We start from the raw sequence: 25,189 nt of genomic DNA on the forward strand, positions 1-25,189 counted from the left end.
TAAACATAACTTCAGTTCTTTATTCAGATTCAAAGTGTCCACTGTGTTAAAACCTATATTTATAACAAAGTGTATTAAAAACAGTACAGTACACGCCAAAGGTATCGGCTATGGTCTATATTCACGTTTGAGTAATTTAAGAGACACTAACTCCGTGAAAGGTCTTACCATCAGGGACGTAGTGGTAAAATAGGTGGGTAAACTCTCCAGTGACGTAAACACTAACTATGCTAATTTAGCGTAATAATACCTGTGTAAACGTTATTTTCAAAATAAAATGTAGGCAATTTAAAAGTTTGTTTTTTACCCTCCGCTTCATCCCACATCTAATATAAAGTTTGCCTCCACTGCCTGACTGTTGCATAAAAACAAAACAAAAAGAAGTTCAACCTTTCATTACTATTTTACAACATCTGTTGTCCATGGATGGTACAAGCAACAGCATTGTCTTAACCCACGTAGAAAAGTAGCCCATCAACATCAAAAGTCAACGTACATAAAAACAAACAAGTAGTAGTAAGGTTGCATTTAGACAGCCAGAACAATTCTGACCTCCCACCCCTTCTAATTGGTGTTCTGACCAATCACATTAGATCTTTTCGCAAAATATTTTTAAGAGCTGATCTGATTGGTCAAAAGACCAGAATTGAGCTGCTTGTCAAAATGCTGAACCACATATCTCCATCCGTGTCACTCAACCTTTTTAGTAGCAGTGTTCAACAAGTTATGGTTTTCCTGGGTTGTGTTCAGTAGGGCACACCATAGCAAAACATTCTGCAAATGGTAAATATACACTCCCCTACATATTTATTTGGACAGTGTAGCTAAAAACTTTTAATTTGGCTCTATACTCCAGCATTTTGAGTTCAAATGTTAAATAAGGTATTGTGTCATTTTGGAGTCACTTTTATTGTAAATAAGAATAGAATACATTTCTGAACACTATATTAATGTGGATGCTACCACGATTACGGATAATCATGAATTAAAATCGTGAACAACGATGAGTGAGAAAGTTAAGAGGAACAAAGATAATAACCCCCTAAGATATGCTAACCTCTCACTATCACCGATAACGGGTGAGTTTAGCATTATGATATTTATACCTCTACCATTCATTTCTATTGGGCACAACAATCTCAAAACACAACCAAAACAAACTACAAACGTTTGTAGAGCGACAAGCTAGACGTAGTCATTGTGTGCTAGGAATATGAAACCACATACTAAACTTGACTAGTTTAACACAAATAAGTGAATTTGTCCAAATACTTATGACACCTTCAACATGGGGACTAGATACATAAAGTGCTTTCATGTTTAAAAACGGTAAAAACAGATATGTATGAAAATACCCTTAAATAAAAGTTTACATTTCCAATAGTTCCGTTCTGAACAGATCCATAATATATATATATATATTTTTACAACCAGCAAAATAAAGTTCTGAACCGGTTCAACCCAAACTAACTGTGGCTAGAGCAGCTTGCTATAGAGTGGGGCAAGCTAAAGTTGTTTACATGTGTGATGGCCAGACAAGAGTAGGACTCGAGATGCTATACAGCCATCTTCTTCGGCGCCACATGGCTAATGGCGCCACATGACTAATGGCGCCACATGCTAATGGCGCCACATGGCTAATGGCGCCACATGGCTAATGGCGCCACATGGCTAAAGGCGCCACATGGCTAATGGCGCCACATGACTAATGGCGCCACAGGAGATGGCTGCCGTTTTACGATCATCGGCAGGGCTGTAGTGGAGCAGGTTGAGAGCTCCAAGTTCCTTGGTGTCTACATCACCAACAAACTATCATGGTCCAAACACACTAAGGCAGTCGTGAAGAGGGCACGACAAAGTCTATTCCCCCTCAGGACACTGAAAAGATGTGGCATGGGTCCTCAGATCCTCAAAAGTTCCACAGCTGCACCATCGAGAGTCTCCTGGTTGCATCACTGCCTGGTATGGCAACTGCACAGCCTTCGACCGCAAGGCACTACAGAGGGTAGTGCGTACGGCCCAGTACATCACTGGGGCAAAGCTTCCTGCCATCCAGGACCTCTATACCAGGCGGTGTCAGAGGAAGACCCTAAAAATGGTCAAAGACTCCAGCCACCCTAGTCAAGGACTGTTCGCTCTATTACCGCACGGCAAGCGGTACCGGAGCGTCAAGTCAAGGTCCAAGAGGCTTCTAAACAGCTTCTACCCCCCAAGCTAAAAGACTCCTGAACAGCTAATCAAAGGGCTACCCAGACACCTCTTTTACACTGCTGCTACTCTCTTTATACAATCTACTCATGGTCACTTTAATAACTCTACCTACATGTACATATTACCTCAATTACCTCGACTAACCAGTGCCCCCGCACAAAGACTCTGTACTGGTACCCCCTGTATATAGCCTCCACATTGACTCTGTACCGGTACCCCCTGTATACAGCCTCCACATTGACCCTGTACTGGTACCCCCTGTATATAGCCTCCACATTGACTCTGTACCGGTACCCCCTGTATATAGCCTCCACATTGACTCTGTACCTGTACCCCCTGTATATAGCCTCCACATTGACCCTGTACTGGTACCCCCTGTATATAGCCTCCACATTGATCCTGTACTGGTACCCCCTGTATATAGCCTCCACATTTTCAGCTGGCAGGCAGACGCTGGATGAAGTTTGATTGACAAGAGGGTGGGATTTTGCAAAGGCGCTTTTACATTTTTTTGTGGGACTGAAAAAAAAATTGCCCGGAAAATTTATTAACCAGTTCCCATAATTTTAAAATAACAATTCTGTTCCCATATAGTAGAAATTACTTTTGTTCCCAGGTCTGATTCTGTTCCTTGAACATTTTCGTTATTTGCACGATTTCGGTTCTGTTCCCTGAACCGGTTTCAACCCCTGCATTCTGTACGGTCACCTCATAAAACATTTGATCTGTTACTAGTCCAACGCTCTAACCACCAGGCTACCCTGCCACCCACCCCACCTCATAAAACATTTGATCTCAAATCCAAAATGGTGGATAGACATAAATCAAATCTTTCTGCTTCACTGTCCAAATAAATACTGAGTAACATATGTTATTACTTATTACTGTTCTTACTGCAGAATGTCAGGTACTACCTTCCGTTTCAAATCGACGTGTGCCCACTGAACATGACTGTGATTAAATAAGGTGTCAGAGGGACCTGTGGCAGAGGAACACCCGGAGTTCTAGTCTGAACCGTGACGGTATTAAAGCAGGACAATGTGCGTCAGTGTGACGACGTCCTAATTATCTCACCTTCCTTCCAATGTGTGCACTTGTTCACTTCCATTTATTGATTTATTAGGGAATGACTGGGGTAAGAAGAAGTGAACGAGTGTATACTTCAGGAGAAAGGAGAGATTATTACATTTGGGTGTAATTCTCAGTTCTGACCAACGGGGGCGCTGTCTGCTTGTCTCTAGGCTCTAAGATCTTTCTGGATGCTGTGGAGAGAGAAAGGGTAGAAAGAGAGAGAGTTTTTAAAAATGTTAAACAACCTTGATTGGCTCAAACCAACATTCACACACACACCTACCTCTCCAGGTAATCTTGGACGTTGCTGTGGCCCTTGTGTTGAGCCAAATGGACCAGTTGTCCAGTTGCACAGCGTCCTTCCCTCCGTCGACACAGACTGCAGTTACAGATACCTCTACACAGAGGACACTCCCAGTCCTGGAGACAGAGGGGGATACAGACAGAGAGAGATACAGAGAGAGAGAGAGATACAGAGAGAGAGAGAGCGAGGGAGAGAGCGAAAGAGAAATAAGGAGAGCGAGAGAGAGAGAGAGAAGGACACCGAGAGAAAGAGGGAGAGAACGAGAACAAGAGGAAAAAGACAAGGATTTAGTGCTGAAACAAAATATTTGGTGTCTAGTTGGACTGTGTGTGTACTGACCAGGTCTAGGAGGGCTGTGTGTGTACTGACCAGGTCTAGTTGGACTGTGTGTGTACTGACCAGGTCTAGGAGGGCTGTGTGTGTACTGACCAGGTCTAGTTGGACTGTGTGTGTACTGACCAGGTCTAGTTGGACTGTGTGTGTACTGACCAGGTCTAGTTGGACTGTGTGTGTACTGACCAGGTCTAGTTGGACTGTGTGTGTACTGACCAGGTCTAGGAGGGCTGTGTGTGTACTGACCAGGTCTAGTTGGACTGTGTGTGTACTGACCAGGTCTAGTTGGACTGTGTGTGTGCTGACCAGGTCTAGTAGGGCTGTGTGTGGTCTAGTAGGGCTGTGTGTGGTCTAGTAGGGCTGTGTGTGTACTGACCGGGTCTAGTAGGGCTGTGTGTGTACTGACCGGGTCTAGTAGGGCTGTGTGTGTACTGACCGGGTCTAGTAGGGCTGTGTGTGTACTGACCGGGTCTAGTAGGGCTGTGTGTGTACTGACCGGGTCTAGTAGGGCTGTGTGTGTACTGACCAGGTCTAGTAGGGCTGTGTGTAGTCTAGTAGGGCTGTGTGTGTACTGACCGGGTCTAGTAGGGCTGTGTGTGTACTGACCGGGTCTAGTAGGGCTGTGTGTGGTCTAGTAGGGCTGTGTGTGTACTGATCAGGTCTCGTAGGGCTGTGTGTGTACTGACCAGGTCTAGTAGGGCTGTGTGTGTACTGACCGGGTCTAGTAGGGCTGTGTGTGTACTGACCAGGTCTAGTAGGGCTGTGTGTGTACTGACCAGGTCTAGTAGGGCTGTGTGTGTACTGACCAGGTCTAGGAGGGCTGTGTGTGTACTGACCAGGTCTAGTTGGACTGTGTGTGGTCTAGTAGGGCTGTGTGTGTACTGACCAGGTCTAGTAGGGCTGTGTGTGTGTACTGACCAGGTCTAGTAGGGCTGTGTGTGTACTGATCAGGTCTAGTAGGGCTGTGTGTGGTCTAGTAGGGCTGTGTGTGGTCTAGTAGGGCTGTGTGTGGTCTAGTAGGGCTGTGTGTGGTCTAGTAGGGCTGTGTGTGGTCTAGTAGGGCTGTGTGTGTATTGACCGGGTCTAGTAGGGCTGTGTGTGTACTGACCGGGTCTAGTAGGGCTGTGTGTGGTCTAGTAGGGCTGTGTGTGTACTGACCGGGTCTAGTAGGGCTGTGTGTGGTCTAGTAGGGCTGTGTGTGTACTGACCAGGTCTAGTAGGGCTGTGTGTGGTCTAGTAGGGCTGTGTGTGTATTGACCGGGTCTAGTAGGGCTGTGTGTGTACTGATCAGGTCTAGTAGGGCTGTGTGTGGTCTAGTAGGGCTGTGTGTGTACTGACCGGGTCTAGTAGGGCTGTGTGTGGTCTAGTAGGGCTGTGTGTGTACTGACCAGGTCTAGTAGGGTTGTGTGTGTACTGACCAGGTCTAGGAGGGCTGTGTGTGTACTGACCAGGTCTAGTAGGGCTGTGTGTGTACTGACCGGGTCTAGTAGGGCTGTGTGTGGTCTAGTAGGGCTGTGTGTGTACTGACCGGGTCTAGTAGGGCTGTGTGTGGTCTAGTAGGGCTGTGTGTGTACTGACCAGGTCTAGTAGGGTTGTGTGTGGTCTAGTAGGGCTGTGTGTGTACTGACCAGGTCTAGTAGGGTTGTGTGTGTACTGACCAGGTCTAGGAGGGCTGTGTGTGTACTGACCAGGTCTAGGAGGGCTGTGTGTGTACTGACCAGGTCTAGGAGGGCTGTGTGTGTACTGACCAGGTCTAGGAGGGCTGTGTGTGTACTGACCAGGTCTAGGAGGGCTGTGTGTGTACTGACCAGGTCTAGTAGGGCTGTGTGTGTACTGACCAGGTCTAGTAGGGCTGTGTGTGTACTGACCGGGTCTAGTAGGGCTGTGTGTGGTCTAGTAGGGCTGTGTGTGTACTGACCAGGTCTAGGGTTGTGTGGTCTAGTAGGGCTGTGTGTGTACTGACCAGGTCTAGTAGGGTTGTGTGTGTACTGACCAGGTCTAGGAGGGCTGTGTGTGTACTGACCAGGTCTAGGAGGGCTGTGTGTGTACTGACCAGGTCTAGGAGGGCTGTGTGTGTACTGACCAGGTCTAGGAGGGCTGTGTGTGTACTGACCAGGTCTAGGAGGGCTGTGTGTGTACTGACCAGGTCTAGTAGGGCTGTGTGTGTACTGACCAGGTCTAGTAGGGCTGTGTGTGTACTGACCGGGTCTAGTAGGGCTGTGTGTGTACTGACCGGGTCTAGTAGGGCTGTGTGTGTACTGACCGGGTCTAGTAGGGCTGTGTGTGTACTGACCGGGTCTAGTAGGGCTGTGTGTGTACTGACCGGGTCTAGTAGAGCCGTGTGTACGTCCTCTCCGTAGCGGTTCCTCAGACAGGGCCCACAGAACTGACCTTTGCCCCCTATACACACTCCACTACGACAGACCGTCTTGGTGTCCAGAGTTTTCTGTCTGCACTGGTGACACGTGCTGCCCTGATATAGACACACACACACACATCAGATCCACATCTCTATCGCAGGACAGGAGATGAGGAAACGACTGTAAAAGCCTTGCCGTGTGTGTGTCTTACGTGGTCCTTGTCCAGTATCTTGTCTTTGGCGCGTTGCGCCACGTTGTCCAGCTCTTCCTCTGTGATTTCATCCACTGATCTCACATGGGTAATTCTACTCTTCCTCCCGCTGCTCGCCCTCCTCTTCTTCCCGCTTCTACCCAGCTCGTCCACCTGGCCACACACACACACACGCACACACACAGATCAAAGGATGTCTAGTGTGTGCATGCTTATGTAAGTAATGCGTTTGTGTTTTTATGCACATGCTTTATGACTGTGTGTGTGTGTCACAGGAGGTTGGTGGCATCTGAATTGGGGAGGAAGGTGTCGTGGTGATGGCTGATACCATGTGTTTGATGCCATTCCATCAGCACCATTATTAATCAAATGTATTTATATAGCCCTTTGTACATCAGCTGATATCTCAAAGTGCTGTACAGAAACCCAGCCTAAAACCCCAAACAGCAAGCAATGCAGGTGTAGAAGCACCTGCATTGATTATGAGCCGTTCTCCTGTCAGCAGGTGTTTACACGTTGTTTACCTCCAGTAGTTTCCCAACGTCGATAGTCCTCACGGATCTGTGGTGTCGTGAAGGGGAGGTACCGCTCTCCTCCACACCGAACTTCTCTGGCGGTCTGGCCGCACGCGATGGGTTCCTCCTCTCGCTGCCCTCACACACACCTCGTCTACGAGGGGGCGGCTTCTCACTCACACGCCTCTTCTTCTGGAACAGAACATCCAACAGTCAGGACCACAACACCCAGAAGTCATGAGTCACCGATCTTGTCTTATCGCTGCAACTCCCAACAGGCTCGGGAGAGGCGAAGCTCGAGTCATGCTTCCTCCGAAACAAGCCACGTTTCTTAACACACAACGCTGGGCCCCGGGTTAAGCCCTACCAACGTGTCTGAGGAAACACTGTACAAACAGGGTCAGCCTGCAGGCGCCGTGCTCGCCACAATGAGTCGCTAGAGTGCGACGAGCCAAGTAAAACCCCCCCGTTGTCAAACCCTCCCCTAACCCGGAAGACGCTGGGCCAATTGTGAGCCGCCCCATGGGACTCCCGGTCACAGCCGGTTGTGACACAGTCTGGGATCCCTTTGATATTTTAAGTAGAAATTGTCCACCAATATTATATTAAATGAAGTGACCTTAAATATTAGGCCGCAGGCAGGGTAGCCTAGTGGTTAAGAGCGTTGGACTAGAAACCGGAAGGTTGCAAGTTCAAACCCCCAAGCTGACAAGGTACAAATCTGTCGTTCTGCCCCTGAACAGGCAGGTAACCCACTGTTCCTCGGCCGTCATTGAAAATAAGTATTTGTTCTTAACTGACTTGCCTAGTTAAATAGAGGTAAAACAATTCAATAAATCTGATTTGTTTTATACTTGCTGAAAGTGTCCCTCTGTGCATCTTCTGTGATTTCAAGGAAGATTTTAACCCAGGTTTTAACCAGCATTGTAAAGCCCTAGTTATTTAGTTGCTTATTATTGATTGTGTGATTAGTGATTCATTAAAATAAAAAAAATACAAACATTAAAATCAACCCTGTTAACGTGAACTGAACTTGTGTTTTTGTTTTGTGAAATGATTCCTTCAAAATGTTTTAACAATAAATAAAACAATTGTGATGCTTGCACACAATTCGTTTTTATTTCACCTTTATTTATTTTGCCCGACCTGCTACACAACACTCTTCCATTCTCTACCTGACACACGCTTCCATTCCCTACCTGCCACACAACACGCTTCCATTCCCTACCTGCCACACAACACGCTTCCATTCCCTACCTGCCACACGCTTCCATTCTCTACCTGCCACACGCTTCCATTCCCTACCTGCCACACAACACGCTTTCATTCCCTACCTGCCACACGCTTCCATTCTCTACCTGCCACACGCTTCCATTCCCTACCTGCCACACAACACGCTTTCATTCCCTACCTGCCACACGCTTCCATTCTCTACCTGCCACACGCTTCCATTCTCTACCTGCCACACAACACGCTTCCATTCTCTACCTGCCACACAACACGCTTCCATTCTCTACCTGCCACACAACACGCTTCCATTCTCTACCTGCAACACTCTTCCATTCTCTACCTGCCACAGGCTTCCATTCCCTACCTGCCACACAACACGCTTCCATTCTCTACCTGCCACACAACACGCTTCCATTCTCTACCTGCCACACAACACGCTTCCATTCTCTACCTGCAACACAACACGCTTCCATTCTCTACCTGCAACACTCTTCCATTCTCTACCTGCCACAGGCTTTCATTCCCTACCTGCCACACGCTTCCATTCTCTACCTGACACAGGCTTCCATTCCCTACCTGCCACACAACACGCTTTCATTCCCTACCTGCCACACGCTTCCATTCTCTACCTGCCACAGGCTTCCATTCCCTACCTGCCACACAACACGCTTCCATTCTCTACCTGCAACACTCTTCCATTCTCTACCTGCCACACAACACGCTTTCATTCTCTACCTGCCACACGCTTCCATTCTCTACCTGCAACACTCTTCCATTCTCTACCTGCCACACGCTTCCATTCTCTACCTGCCACACACTCTTCCATTCTCTACCTGCAACACTCTTCCATTCTCTACCTGCCACACGCTTCCATTCTCTACCTGCAACACTCTTCCATTCTCTACCTGCAACACGCTTCCATTCTCTACCTGCAACACTCTTCCATTCTCTACCTGCAACACTCTTCCATTCTCTACCTGCAACACTCTTCCATTCTCTACCTGCAACACGCTTCCATTCCCTACCTGCCACACAACACGCTTCCATTCTCTACCTGCAACACTCTTCCATTCTCTACCTGCCACACAACACGCTCCCATTCTCTACCTGCCACACAACACGCTTCCATTCCCTACCTGCCACACGCTTCCATTCTCTACCTGCCACACAACACTCTTCCATTCCCTACCTGCAACACTCTTCCATTCCCTACCTGCAACACTCTTCCATTCTCTACCTGCCAACAACACTTCCATTCTCTACCTGCAACACTCTTCCATTCTCTACCTGCAACACTCTTCCATTCTCTACCTGCAACACTCTTCCATTCCCTACCTGCAACACTCTTCCATTCTACCTACACAACACGCTTCCATTCTCTACCTGCAACACTCTTCCATTCCTACCTGCAACACTCTTCCATTCTCTACCTGCAACACTCTTCCATTCTCTACCTGCAACACTCTTCCATTCTCTACCTGCAACACTCTTCCATTCTCTACCTGCAACACTCTTCCATTCTCTACCTGCAACACAACACGCTTCCATTCTCTACCTGCAACACTCTTCCAACACGCTTCCATTCTCTACCTGCCACACGCTTCCAACTACCTGCCACAGGCTTCCATTCTCTACCTGCCACACAACACTCTTCCATTCTCTCTACCTTCCACACAACACGCTTCCATTCTCTACCTGCAACACTCTTCCATTCTCTACCTGCAACAGGCTTCCATTCTCTACCTGCCACACTCTTCCATTCTCTACCTGCAACAGGCTTCCATTTCTACCTGCAACACTCTTCCATTCTCTACAACACTCTTCCATTCCCTACCTGCAACACTCTTCCATTCCCTACCTGCCACACAACACGCTTCCATTCTCTACCTGCAACACTCTTCCATTCTCTACCTGCAACACTCTTCCATTCTCTACCTGCAACACTCTTCCATTCTCTACCTGCAACACTCTTCCATTCTCTACCTGCCACACAACACTCTTCCATTCTCTACCTGCAACACGCTTCCATTCTCTACCTGCCACACAACACGCTTCCATTCTCTACCTGCAACACAACACGCTTCCATTCTCTACCTGCAACACTCTTCCATTCTCTACCTGCCACAGGCTTTCATTCCCTACCTGCCACACGCTTCCATTCTCTACCTGCCACAGGCTTCCATTCCCTACCTGCCACACAACACTCTTCCATTCTCTACCTGCAACACTCTTCCATTCTCTACCTGCCACACAACCTGCAACACTCTTCCATTCTCTACCTGCAACACGCTTCCATTCTCTACCTGCCACACTCTTCCATTCTCTACCTGCAACACTCTTCCATTCTCTACCTGCAACACTCTTCCATTCTCTACCTGCAACACTCTTCCATTCTCTACCTGCAACACTCTTCCATTCCCTACCTGCCACACAACACGCTTCCATTCTCTACCTGCAACACTCTTCCATTCTCTACCTGCAACGCTCCCATTCTCTTCACAACACGCTTCCATTCCCTACCTGCCACACGCTTCCATTCTCTACCTGCCACACAACACGCTTCCATTCTCTACCTGCAACACTCTTCCATTCCCTACCTGCAACACTCTTCCATTCTCTACCTGCCACACAACACGCTTCCATTCTCTACCTGCAACACTCTTCCATTCTCTACCTGCAACACTCTTCCATTCCCTACCTGCAACACTCTTCCATTCCCTACCTGCCACACAACACGCTTCCATTCTCTACCTGCAACACTCTTCCATTCTCTACCTGCAACACTCTTCCATTCTCTACCTGCAACACTCTTCCATTCTCTACCTGCAACACTCTTCCATTCTCTACCTGCAACACGCTTCCATTCTCTACCTGCCACACAACACGCTTCCATTCTCTACCTGCCACACAACACGCTTCCATTCTCTACCTGCCACACAACACGCTTCCATTCTCTACCTGCAACACGCTTCCATTCTCTACCTGCCACACAACACGCTTCCATTCTCTACCTGCCACACAACACGCTTACATTCTCTACCTGCCACACAACACGCTTCCATTCTCTACCTGCAACACTCTTCCATTCTCTACCTGCAACACTCTTCCATTCTCTACCTGCAACACTCTTCCATTCTCTACCTGCAACACTCTTCCATTCTCTACCTGCCACACAACACCTGCAACACTCTTCCATTCTCTACCTGCAACACTCTTCCATTCTCTACCTGCCACACGCTTCCATTCTCTACCTGCCACACGCTTCCATTCTCTACCTGCAACACTCTTCCATTCTCTACCTGCAACACGCTTCCATTCCCTACCTGCCACACAACACGCTTCCATTCTCTACCTGCAACACTCTTCCATTCTCTACCTGCCACACAACACGCTTCCATTCCCTACCTGCCACACGCTTCCATTCTCTACCTGCCACACAACACGCTTCCATTCTCTACCTGCAACACTCTTCCATTCCCTACCCGCAACACTCTTCCATTCTCTACCTGCCACACAACACGCTTCCATTCTCTACCTGCCACACAACACGCTTCCATTCTCTACCTGCAACACTCTTCCATTCTCTACCTGCAACACTCTTCCATTCTCTACCTGCCACGCAACACGCTTCCATTCTCTACCTGCCACGCAACACGCTTCCATTCTCTACCTGCCACGCAACACGCTTCCATTCTCTACCTGCAACACGCTTCCATTCTCTACCTGCAACACTCTTCCATTCTCTACCTGCAACACTCTTCCATTCTCTACCTGCAACACTCTTCCATTCTCTACCTGCCACGCAACACGCTTCCATTCTCTACCTGCAACACTCTTCCATTCTCTACCTGCAACACTCTTCCATTCTCTACCTGCAACACTCTTCCATTCTCTACCTGCAACACTCTTCCATTCTCTACCTGCAACACTCTTCCATTCTCTACCTGCAACACTCTTCCATTCTCTACCTGCAACACTCTTCCATTCTCTACCTGCAACACTCTTCCATTCTCTACCTGCAACACTCTTCCATTCTCTACCTGCAACACTCTTCCATTCTCTACCTGCAACACTCTTCCATTCTCTACCTGCAACACTCTTCCATTCTCTACCTGCAACACTCTTCCATTCTCTACCTGCAACACTCTTCCATTCTCTACCTGCAACACTCTTCCATTCTCTACCTGCAACACTCTTCCATTCTCTACCTGCAACACTCTTCCATTCTCTACCTGCAACACTCTTCCATTCTCTACCTGCAACACTCTTCCATTCTCTACCTGCAACACTCTTCCATTCTCTACCTGCAACACTCTTCCATTCTCTACCTGCAACACTCTTCCATTCTCTACCTGCAACACTCTTCCATTCTCTACCTGCAACACTCTTCCATTCTCTACCTGCAACACTCTTCCATTCTCTACCTGCAACACTCTTCCATTCTCTACCTGCAACACTCTTCCATTCTCTACCAGCAACACTCTTCCATTCTCTACCAGCAACACTCTTCCATTCTCTACCTGCAACACGCTTCCATTCTCTACCTGCAACAGGGGGATTTATGGATGATTTAAGATGAAGTCGTCAACCCTGTTACTTTATATTTGTCAGTTAACGTTCCCCCCCATCTTTTGAGACAGGAAAACATGTTTTTTTTTTTTTCAAATTAAACATGTGCTCTTTAAATCACAGAATGTTAACATTTTGTGAAAAAAAAATAAAAATAATTCCTTCTCACATTGCATCCTCGACTTGCAGGTTCAGTTAGTATGAATTACCAGAATCTAAAACGTGTTACATTACTCAGAAAAGGCACCTCACTTGGTGGAATGAGCTTGTAAATTAAATCTCGAACAAACTGTCGCTCAGTCTAGTGTGCAATGTACTCACGGTAGGAGACGAGGTGACTTCAGACATGTTGGTCAGGTCAGCAAACAGCTTGGCCAACTAGGAGGACAACAACAACAACAACAACAACAAACCAGAAGCTGAGAAGACACGTTTAAATACACACAATAATAACAACAAGAGACAGGAATCAGAGGAGTGAAAAAAAGAGGGTTTGGGTTCAGTAGTATTTCTGACTGAGGGACACGACGACCCCGGTCAAGGGTTAGAGGTTATGTACCATGGCTTTGTTCTCCTGGATGTTCTTGGCTCGTTTATTTAGAACCCGAGACTCGACCTCCATCTTCTCTTTTCCTACCGCCTCTTTTTTGGGGGGCGGTTTCTGACCCTGTGTCTCCCTCCCACTGGACTCCTGAGACAAACCCCTTTTTAGATGCAGCCTCTCATTGGTTCTCCTCTCCGGAGGGGCGGCGTTGATTGGCGCCTCCCCTTTCTGGGCAGAGAGTCTTTTTGTGGGAAACCTGAAGCAAAATTATCAGTATAATTCAAAAATGTATTTCCATCGACTGGTACTTCCAGGCTAAAAAGCAAAAAGCCGGCTAACGAAAACCCGGACACACAGGTACACACACCTGAAGGCGACACAGAGACTCTTCCTCTTGTGTGTGTCTGGCTCCTCCCCCTCAGAGTAGAATCCTGTGTCCTCATCACTCTCCTCCGCTATGCACTGGAACGGCAGAATGAGAGAAAAGAAGAAAGACGAGTCATGTTATAACCAAGAATCCTCATACGCACATCCCACTGGAGAGAACAGGAGACAGAACAGGACACGAGAGACAAGTCTCAGCACCATAGCCTTCGTCCTGCTTCTGGAACCCCTCTTCTCCTCCTCTTCCTCACTGAAGCCCTCAAACTCCTCCCCTTCATTGTCGGAATGGCTAAACAGACTAACCAACTCCGAGGTCACAAACTTTGACCTGAAAGACATGGCCTGGAGAGAGGGAGAGATGGAATGATTATTTCAATGGCTAACTGTAGCAGAATAAAGAAACAAGGATTGCAGTGTGTGTGTGTGGGGGGGGTGTAATGATCAGCAGCTACCAACCGGCTTCCCAGAGTCCTCGGAGGCTAGGCTGTCTGACTCGCTGTCACTCAGCACTGGCACAGCGAAACCCAGGAAGTCCTCGTCATCACTGGGACTCTCAAAGATGGCCGCCAGGGCCCTGGGGGTCTAGGGGAGGAGGGGCAACAGATTAAAAAAGGGGCAATCTGCATTTGATACATACATTATTTGCATTTTCAATTACTGAAATGCACCTATTGATTCTTAAAGAATATATCTTCTAAATGCTTCATGAGCTTAGTTTAACCGTCGTACCCCATCAGAACCCAAAATATAAGCTTGTTTTACTTCAATGTTTGTAAACATTGTAAACGTAAACAAACACTATATAAAGAATACGGGGTGGTAACATTAAGAACACCTGCGCTTTCCATGACAGACAGACCAGGTGAATCCAGGTGAAAGCTATGAACCCTTATTGATGTCACTTGATAAATCCACTTCAATCACAGTAAATGAAGGGGATTTTTGAGCCTTGAGACATGGCTTGTGAGCCTTTGAACGGGGTATGGTAGTAGGTGTATTGAGAACGGTCCACCACCCAAAGGACATCCAACCAACTTGACAACTACAGGAAGCATTGGAGTCAACATGGGCCAGCATCCCTGTGGAACAGTTAGGACACCTTGTAGAGTCCATGCTCTGATGAATTGAAACTGTTCTGAGTGCAAAAGGGGGTGCTCAACTCAATATTAGGAAGGTGTCCTTAAATGTTCTTTACATTCAGCGTATAGCCTTAAAACATGGTTAAAACTAATAATTTTGATGGCATGGATCAGTGTTGTAATACTCAAGTCCAGGACACGGAGCGAAGTCACGATTTTCATGACTCCACTTGACTATCCGCCCGATTCCTGCTTACCAGCAATAGCTCAAACAGGAAGTACCAGTGAAGCGCTCAAAACGGAAGTGATCCGATGAAGCAGATGCTGAACTACAGGACTGTTTCAATAGCGTAGACTAGAATATGTTCCGGGATTCATCCAATGGCACTGAAGAGTTTACCACAGTCAACGGCTTCATTAATAAGTACATCGACAACGTCCCCACAATAACCGTACGTACATATCCCAACCAGAAGCCATGGATTACGCACTGAGCTAAACGCTGGAGCTGACACTTTCAAGGAGTGGGACACTGGCATTTATAATAAATCCTGTTACACCATCCAACAAGCAAAGTGTCAATACAGGACTAAGATCGAAACCGGCTCTGAAGCCCGTCGGATGTGGCAAGGCTTGCAAACTATCATGGATTACAAAAAGGAAACCCAGCAGCGAGCTGCACAGTGACGCGAGCCTACCAGACGAGCTGAATTACTTCCATGTTCGCGTTGAGGTAAGCAACACTGAATCATGCATGAGAGCACCAGCTGTTCTGGACAACTGTGTGAGCACGCTCTCCATAGCCGATGTGAATAAGACCTTTAAACAGGTTGACAATCACAAGGCCGCAGGGCCAGACAGAATACCAGGATGTGTACTCAGAGCATGCGCTGACCAGCTGGCAAGTGTCTTCACTGACATTTTCAACCTCTCCCTGACCCAATCTGTAATACCTACATGTTTCAAGCAGACCACCATAGTCCTTGTGCCTAAGAATGCCAAGGCAACCTGTCTAAATGACTACCGCCCCGTAGCACCCACATCTGTAGCTATGAAATGCTGTGAAAGGCTGGTCATGGCTCATAGCAACACCATCATCCCAGACACCCAGGACCCACTCCAATTTGCATACCGCCACAAAAGATCCAAAGATGACGCAATCTCTATTGGACTCCAGACTGCCGTTTCCCACCTGGACAAGAGGAACACCTACAGTATGTGAGAATGCTGTTCATTGACTACAGCTCAGTGTTCAACACCATAGTGCCCTCCAAGCGCATCACTAAGCTAAGGACCCTGGGACTGAATATCTCCCTCTGCAACTGGATCCTGGACTTCCTGACGGTCCGCCCCCAGGTGGTAAGGGTAGGCAACAACATATCTGCCACGCTGACCCTCAACACGGGGGACCCTCAGGGTTGAGTGCTTAGTCCCCTCTTGTCCTTCCTGTTCACCCACAACTGTGTGGCTGCACATGACTCCAACACCATCATTAAGTGTGATGACAAAGCGGCAGTGGTAGGCCTGATCACAGACGGTGATGAGACAGCCTATAGGGAGGTCAGAGACCTGGCAGTGTGGTGCCAGAACAACAACCTCTCCCTCAACGTCAGCCCGACAAAGGAGCTGATCGTGGACTACAAGAAACAGGGGCCCACGTCCCCATTCACATCGACAGGGCTGTAATGGAGCGGATTGTGAGCTTCAAGTTCCTCTGTGTCCACATCACTAAGGATCTATCATGGTCCACACACAACAATAGTCATGAAAAGGGCTAGACAAACACCTTTTCCCTCTCAGGAGGCTGAAAAGATTTGGCATGGGCCTGTCATGTAAAAATGTTTTGTCCCCAACCTGCATCCCAATGGGATTCAATGAGTTTTAGCTTCTGTTGCTAGGGCTGTTGCTAGAATTTGCTAAATTCAGACCGGATTAGGTATTGAACCTAAGCATCCACTGCTATGCTGGTTGCTTGGCTCTATTTGACCTCGTAGTGGTCGTGAAGGAAGGAGGACACGGGCAGTCCTAGTTCTATTTCACCTCATAAGCACTCGCCCAGTCCATGCAAAATTATTACCTCAGAATTGTTCTCCAAGGATGTTGTTTTTGACGGTGACAACCTGCTGACTACCTGCCGTTTCAGAAGACCGAAAATACAATACATTTGTCTATATAAAGAAAATACTGTGAAATAGGAAGAAATTATTTAATCTATTTTTAGATTGACGTTGCTAGCTACTGTAGTTCTACTTATTTACCTCAGCCTGCTAGCCAGACAGTTTTATTTAGCTAACGTTAGCTAGCTACTGTACGTGTTACTGTTTGTATGTAGCTTGCACTTCAATGGCATCCCTCAAAGGAGATTTCATTTCATCTTGTCAACCAGGCGAAGTACTATGAAGGCACCACTGATCTCGAAAACAGGTGCAACATTCAGAGAAATGAACTTCTATTAGATAACTGGACGGATTTAGCTATGTACAACCATTTTTCAACAAGCTAGTTGGTCATCTACATGTTGCTGGCTATACATATACTTCAGTGGAGGCTGTTGAGGGGAGGATGGCTCATAATAATGTCTGTAATGGAGTAAATGGAATGGTATCAAACACGTGGTTTCCATTTGGTTGTTACCATCAGCAGCCTCCACTGATAAAGTTATATGTCTGTCACATTGAGGTGTCTAGCTATAAAGTTAAACCTGATCAAATGGATAGTAAGCATTTATGGTAACTAACTGCCCTTAACTAGGTGTCTTCACTAGACAGACACAGAGGGAGGGGGGGAAGGAAGTGAGAAAGGATGAAAGTGAGACAGGGAGAGAGAGGAAGACAGAAAAAAAACTGGAGAGAGAAAAACAAAGCGCGAGAGAGAGAGAAAAACAAAAGAGAGAGAAAGAGACAGCATGTACTTAGACTTGAGTATTTCAATAACTCTTCTCTTCCAACTTGTTAGGCAATCATATGTACCTATGGGGGAAGGATGGCCAGCCACACAGGAGGGGAATTATTACTAAGGAGGAGAAGGAGGCCGTGCTGACCGAGATGCATGCTGGCCATTTCGGAGTGAAACGCATGATTGCCAAAATCAACCTACGCATCTTCTGATGTGGAATTGTCAAGGAGGTGGACAGCTGGGTAAGTGAAACAACCTTTTGTTTATCAATCACATTCTATTATATATCTGAAATGATTATTATTTCAATGAATGTCATATCAGAGAGCACACAATGTTTCAATTTGTCACGTTTTGCTTGAAGGTCAGTGCCCTGTCTAGCCTGCCAGCAGTTGGCGCCGGAGTTGAAGCCCATCAAAGATGTTTTACCACGGCACATGTAAGTGTCCCAATTCAAATTTTGCCCTGATAAGTTGTTTTGCGATGGTTGCTTTATTTTGACCACAGCAGAGTTCAATATTATAGAATGTGTGTGTGTCAGTATCCTTACACGTATGAACATCTGCCTACTGTATGACACAGATACAGGTAAGAATAAAGTCATCTTCTCTCAAACACTTTAAATGTTTGGGGCGGACCTCATCGGACCCTTCACGAAATCCAGGAATGGCAACAGCTGGTGTCTGACGGCGACCGACCACTTTACCAAGTGGGTGGAGCCAACAACCATTAAGGTCAGTACAGGAAGAGAACGTGCTTAACTATAAAATTCCCTTCTGTAAACCCATTAAAAAAAGGGTGCTTGGAACCGAACGTTTATTTTTTTCATTTTGTATGATACCCGTCAAGGACGAGACTGGCGAGGCCACCGCCAAGGCGATGACAGACATCTGTTCTCTCGAGGTCATCCTGAGTGACCGAAGTCATGAACGCTGGAACAAGGTACGGCTGTTATAGATTATATTCTGTCACCAACGGTTTCTTTTATTTAGTTTTACAATTTTGTTTTTGTATGGTACGTCAATCAGACATATTTCAATATCTTACATTGTCAATAGATATCGCCCCCCCCCTCCAGGTTTAATGAATGGACCAATCAGAACCTCAGGACTGCCATGGGCAAGTCCCTTGATTGGTACCAGGAAGGGTGGGAGAACAACCTGAAGGTAATTATCTTACATTGTCAATAGATATCGCCCCCCCCCCCCTCCAGGTTTAATGAATGGACCAATCAGAACCTCAGGACTGCCATGGGCAAGTCCCTTGATTGGTACCTTGATTGGTATCCAGGATCGCCCCCCCCTCCAGGTTTAATGAATGGAGAACAACCTGAAGGTGGGAGAACAACCTGAAGGTTATCTTACATTGTCAATAGATATCGCCCCCCTCCAGGTTTAATGAATGGACCAATCAGAACCTCAGGACTGCCATGGGCAAGTCCCTTGATTGGTACCAGGAAGGGTGGGAGAACAACCTGAAGGTAATTATCTTACATTGTCAATAGATATCGCCCCCCCCCCCCTCCAGGTTTAATGAATGGACCAATCAGAACCTCAGGACTGCCATGGGCAAGTCCCTTGATTGGTACCAGGAAGGGTGGGAGAACAACCTGAAGGTAATTATCTTACATTGTCAATAGATATCGCCCCCCTCCAGGTTTAATGAATGGACCAACCAGAACCTCAGGACTGCCATGGGCAAGTCCCTTGATTGGTACCAGGAAGGGTGGGAGAACAACCTGAAGGTAATTATCTTACATTGTCAATAGATATGAATGGACTAATCCCCCTCCAGGTTTAATGAATGGACCAATCAGAACCTCCAGGACTGCCATGGGCAAGTCCCTTGATTGGTACCAGGAAGGGTGGGAGAACAACCTGAAGGTAATTATCTTACATTGTCAATAGATATCGCCCCCTCCAGGTTTAATGAATGGACCAACCAGAACCTCAGGACTGCCATGGGCAAGTCCCTTGATTGGTACCAGGAAGGGTGGGAGAACAACCTGAAGGTAATTATCTTACATTGTCAATAGATATCGCCCCCCCCTCCAGGTTTAATGAATGGACCAATCAGAACCTCAGGACTGCCATGGGCAAGTCCCTTGATTGGTACCAGGAAGGGTGGGAGAACAACCTGAAGGTAATTATCTTACATTGTCAATAGATATCGCCCCCCCCCCTCCAGGTTTAATGAATGGACCAACCAGAACCTCAGGACTGCCATGGGCAAGTCCCTTGATTGGTACCAGGAAGGGTGGGAGAACAACCTGAAGGTAATTATCTTTGCACACAACAGCACCGAGTTCGGTCGAGAGCTGCAGCTGTTGACTGAGGGAAACAATGCAATTGTATATACAATTATTGCATATACTACAGTCATTCATAAAGTCAGCAAAAAAATAAAACACTCCTCTCACTGTCAACTGCATTTATTTTCAGCAAACTTAACATGTTATGTTCATACAAATATTTACACAAGATTCAACAACTGAGACATAAACTGAACAAGTTCCACAGACATGTGACTAACAGAAATGGAATAATGTGTCCCTGAACAAAGGGGGGGGGGGGTCAAAATCAAAAGTAAGTCAGTATCTGGTGTGGCCACCAGCTGCATTAAGTACTGCAGTGCATCTCCTCCTCATGGACTGCACCAGATTTGCCAGTTCTTGCTGTGAGATGTTACCCCACTCTTCCACCAAGGCACCTGCAAGTTCCCGGACATTTCTGGGGGGGAATGGCCCTAGCCGTCACCCTCCGATCCAACAGGTCCCAGACGTGCTCAATGGGATTGAGATCCGGGCTCGTCGCTGGCCATGGTAGAACACTGACATTCCTGTCTTGCAGGAAATCACGCACAGAACGAGCAGTATGGCTGGTGGCATTGTCATGCTGGAGGGTCATGTCAGGATGAGCCTGCAGGCAGGGTACCACATGAGGGAGGAGGAAGTCTTCCCAGAGGAAGTCTTCCCTGAGGATGTCTTCCCTGAGGATGTCTTCCCTGAGGATGTCTTCCCTGTAACACACAACGTTGAGTTTGCCTGCAATGACAACAAGCTCAGTCCGATAATGCTGTGACACACCGCCCCAGACCGTGACGGACGCTCCACCTCCAAATCGATCCCGCTCCAGAGTACAGGCCTCGGTGTAACGCTCATTCTTTCGACGATAAACGTGAATCCGAACATCACCCCTGGTGAGACAAAACCGCGACTCCTCAGTGAACAGCACTTTTTGCCAGTCCTGTCTGGTCCAGCGATGGTGGGTTTGTGCCCATAGACAACATTGTTGCCGGTGACGTCTGGTGAGGACCTGCCTTATACAACAGGCCTACAATCCCTCAGTCCAGCCTCTCTCAGCCTATTGCAGACAGTTGAGAACAGGCAGAACATCCCACCCACACGGTAACCACCTCAATATTCCACACACCAGAATTCCATTTCTTTAGTCTACGATTGCCATGTGAGTGTACAAAAAAAATAAAACATCTGTGAAAATAAATTAATGACACAACCCTGCCAAAAAATATAATAGTTTATATATGAAAATCTTAAATATTGCCAGGTTGGTTTTCACAGCCGTTTCACAAGGGGTTCATTATTGTAGCATATCCTTTTATGGTATTTATTTGTTCCACATTATTCATTGTTGTTTCCTAAAGACCTACAATAGGTGGCCTAGTGGCAGGGTAGCCTAGTGGTTAGAGCATTGGACTAGTAACCGAAAGGTTGCAAGTTCAAATCCCCGAGCTGACAAGGTACAAAATCTGTCGTTCTGCCCCTGAACAGGCAGTTAACCCACTGTTCCTAGGCCGTCATTGAAAATAAGAATTTGTTCTTAACTGACTTGCCTAGTAAAATAAAGGTAAAAAAAAATATATATATATATTCATTCAACCACAAGGGTGTATTAATGAGATAGAACAAAAATGAATCATAATAGCAGACTACTGAAATTATATTATTTCAATGTAGATAAGGGAAGGTTCAAATAAAATCATGATTTGCATATGAATGGAGTGGAAATTAGCTGACTTTGTGAGGTAAGTAACTTTACACATTGGCTAACCGGGCTATCTGCAGTGTGTCCCGCCAACCCCTCTTTACACATTGGCTAACCGGGCTATCTGCAGTGTGTCCCGCCAACCCCTCTTTACACATTGGCTAACCGGGCTATCTGCAGTGTGTCCCGCCAACCCCTCTTTACACATTGGCTAACCGGGCTATCTGCAGTGTGTCCCGCCAACCCCTCTTTACACATTGGCTAACCGGGCTATCTGCAGTGTGTCCCGCCAACCCCTCTTTACACATTGGCTAACCGGGCTATCTGCAGTGTGTCCCGCCAACCCCTCTTTACACATTGGCTGCTACTACTATCTGCAGTGTGTACACAGTCACAACCCCTCTTTACTACCTCATTGGCTAACAGGGCTATCTGCTAGTGTGTCCCTCAATAAGCCCCTAACAGGTGTCTTTAGCTGCATGCTACTACTATCTGTTCATCATATATACACAGTCACATTAACCTGACTAACAGGTGTCTGTATATAGCACATGTACATACTACCTCAATCAGCCTGACTAACAGGTGTCTGTATATAGCCTTGCTACTCTTATTTTCAAATGTCTTTTTACTGTTGTTTTATTTCTTTACTTACCTACACACACACACACACACTTTTTTTTCGCACTCTTGGTTAGAGCAGCATTTAAGGTAAGGTAGCATTTCACTGTAAGGTCTACCTACACCTGTTGTATTCGGTGCACGTGACAAAAACTTTGATTTGATTTAATGCAACAAGTTTTCTTTGCCATTGGATTTCATGTTGTAATGTTAACAAGGTACCCAAAAGTAGTTTGAAGTAATGTTTTCATTTTATTAGCTAAACAAAACTTGTTTAAAACAGCGTAATTGTCACAGCAACGGGCCTTGTTTGCATAGCAATGATGAAAAGAACGTCATTATGGCTGTAATGATCTCCAAAATTCTAATCATTAGGTCATCACACCGTTGATATAGCAACGGACGCTAATAGTTTATCGGATCCCATTGTGATGCAGAGCAGGACACTTTTTGGCCAGGGGACATTATTTGCCATGACAGGCCCTCTGATCCTCAAAAAGTTCTACAGCTGCACCATTGAGAGCATCTTGACTGGCTGCATCACCACCTGGTCTGGCAACAGCTTGGCATCTGACCGCAAGGCGCTACAGGGGACAGCCCAGTACATCACTGGGGCTGAGCTTCCTGCCATCCAGGACCTCTATAGCAGGCGGTGTCAGAGGAACGTGCTAAAAATTGTATAATACTCCAGCCCCCCAGGTCATAGACTGTTCTCTCTGCTACCCCACAGCAAGCAGTACTGATGCACCAAGTCTGGAACCAACTGATAAAAGACTGATAAATAGTTAAATAGTTAACCAAATACCTACCTGGACTATCTGCACTGACCCTTATTGCACTAAGTTCTCTCTCATCACAGACGCTACTGCTAATGTTTATTATGTCACTTTATTCATAGTTATATGTAAATATCTACGTCAATTACCTCGTACCCCTGCACATCCACTTGGTACTAGTACCCAGTGTATACAGCCAATCTAATATTATTATGTTTTACTTTTCTATTATCGCTCTATTTTCTTTCTCTCTGCATTGTTGGGAACGGCCCGTGTGTACGCATTTCACTGCTAGTCTATTGTTTAGAAATATGTGACGAATACAATGCGATATGTCCGGTTGAGACTTGTCAAAAAAATACATCTTATGCATAATTCAACATACTAGCTACAACAGCAAATGTTAGATAGCTGTATTATCTATGTAGCCTTACAAATGTGCAACAGTGTAATAAAAAAAAATGGTTGGACCGCAGCTTTTAGCACTAATTTACCAAGGAACTCATGACTCGAGTATAAAAGACTCGAACTGGAACACTAAGGACTTGACTCCATCACTGGCATGAATGTTAAAAGTCCTTGCATCTATGATTTTAAAGGAGGTTAACATTATTCAACCCCATCCTTCAGCTTTTTAGCGAAACACGGGCAGAGTACGCCTTTATTGTTTGAACTGCTTATTGACGCTTTAAAACCAAAGACACTTAAAATGAACTTCCTATAAAATCTCCTATAGTTTCCCCTATACATCGGTGATAAAGCTACACTGTAATAGATAGCCTTTTCACACTGGCGTACAGAGAGCACTGCCATACTGTGCTGGCTCTGATCTCCTTATAATATGGAACCTTCCAGAAAGTAGTCTGATGATGGACAGGTGATCAGGCCATTTACAGAGCAGCGGCATCGTAGTGTGAATGAGAGTGGCCCACTAACAGAAGGTAAACAATGGACCAAATGTTTTTACAATGCCATTTTCACATTAAAATACTGTAGCACTGATATCTAGCTATGACACAGGCTATCAATACTTCATTTTATGAAATTCGCAACTGGACATTTAATGACATAATTTATCCTATTCCTTAGTTTTGGTCCAAAGTGGAGCAAATGGCCTTCGGTCCCTGGATTGGACTATACCACCAAGACGTATCATGTGTATAGCTATTTCCCCAGTGTTTTAGCTAAACGGGACGATATAAAAGTTGCAACTGTTAAACATAACTTACCTTTGTTGATAACAGCATTTTAACTCGTTTGAGAGACGGCTTTTCTTTCTCTCAGAAGTCATGCAGTTCACTCAACAAAATCAATGAATGAATGGTTTTAAAAAACAACACGAGTTCAGGTACTTGTCTCAAAAAGCAGGGGAGTAGTTGAGTTTCGAGTTTAGTTCAAATGTTTCCAGGATTAATAATATTTTTTTTGTGAGCCCAGAATTTTTTAATTGTATCTAGAAGTCGTTAGAAAACGACAGTGAGAGTGAATTAAGTTGTATTATGATTACAATGAGTTTCTGCTCTGAGTATCTTTATAACTCCCCCCAGATACAGAATGGAACAGTCCGAATCCCGCCCTCTCCACAGTTTCGCGGCAAAAATACCATGTGGGCCTAACAGAACCACACCACAGATTTTTAATAACTAACCCATTGTCATTGCTCCATCTGTGACCACACTGTCTAACCTTTTTTTACGTTCTGTTCTTGTAACAAATAACGTAACAGCTGTACTGCACGTGCTGTCTGTCTGCAATAAGTAATATCAAAGACTACATGATTGTAGCAAAATTGCATCTGGGCCTAATTGCTTTTGGATCAGAGTACATTAAGACTACATTAAACAAATCTCTGTCATGCTACAACAAATATTTGGAACATAATCTTATTTAGAAAAGTATTCCATAGTGCAGAAACTACATTCTCTCTCCACTACTCCTCCCTCCTTATCCTCCTCCCCACTCCTCCCTCCTTATCCTCCTCCCTCCTTATCCTCCTCCCCCACTCCTTATCCTCCTCCCTCCTTATCCTCCTCCCCACTCCTCCATCCTTATCCTCCTCCCCCACTCCTCCATCCTTATCCT

General features: G+C 46.2%; 1 protein-coding gene across 2 annotated transcripts; it reads right to left on the reverse strand.

The window, feature by feature from the left end:
* LOC115123373 (cell division cycle-associated 7-like protein) lies at positions 1–24,447 on the reverse strand. 2 transcript variants are annotated; one of them, XM_029652711.2, is made up of 11 exons: positions 24,337–24,447; positions 14,189–14,314; positions 13,934–14,074; positions 13,716–13,810; positions 13,364–13,604; positions 13,126–13,182; positions 7,015–7,194; positions 6,491–6,643; positions 6,243–6,392; positions 3,566–3,702; positions 1–3,473 (listed from the first exon to the last, which is right to left on the reverse strand). In XM_029652711.2, the coding sequence occupies exons 1-11, from the start codon at positions 24,352–24,354 to the stop codon at positions 3,449–3,451; spliced, it is 1,323 nt and encodes a 440-aa protein (XP_029508571.1). In that variant the 5' UTR covers positions 24,355–24,447; the 3' UTR covers positions 1–3,448. The 2 variants fall into 2 exon arrangements, with proteins under 2 accessions (XP_029508571.1, XP_029508570.1); XM_029652710.2 differs by having other exon boundaries at positions 7,015–7,197; positions 24,337–24,442.
* Between the last annotated feature and the right edge of the window lie 742 nt (positions 24,448–25,189).

This window comes from Oncorhynchus nerka, linkage group LG7, assembly GCF_034236695.1.
Source record: "Oncorhynchus nerka isolate Pitt River linkage group LG7, Oner_Uvic_2.0, whole genome shotgun sequence".
In the NCBI taxonomy this organism is placed as follows: Eukaryota; Metazoa; Chordata; class Actinopteri; order Salmoniformes; family Salmonidae; genus Oncorhynchus; species Oncorhynchus nerka.

Bases quoted from the DNA above. Each gene is read 5' to 3' on its own strand.
- LOC115123373 (XM_029652710.2), bottom strand. The intron at 13,183-13,363 runs GTACATAACCTC...TTGTCCTCCTAG, and splicing joins TCCAGGAGAACAAAGCCATG to TTGGCCAAGCTGTTTGCTGA. The intron at 3,474-3,565 runs GTAGGTGTGTGT...CTCTCTCCACAG, and splicing joins GTCCAAGATTACCTGGAGAG to CATCCAGAAAGATCTTAGAG.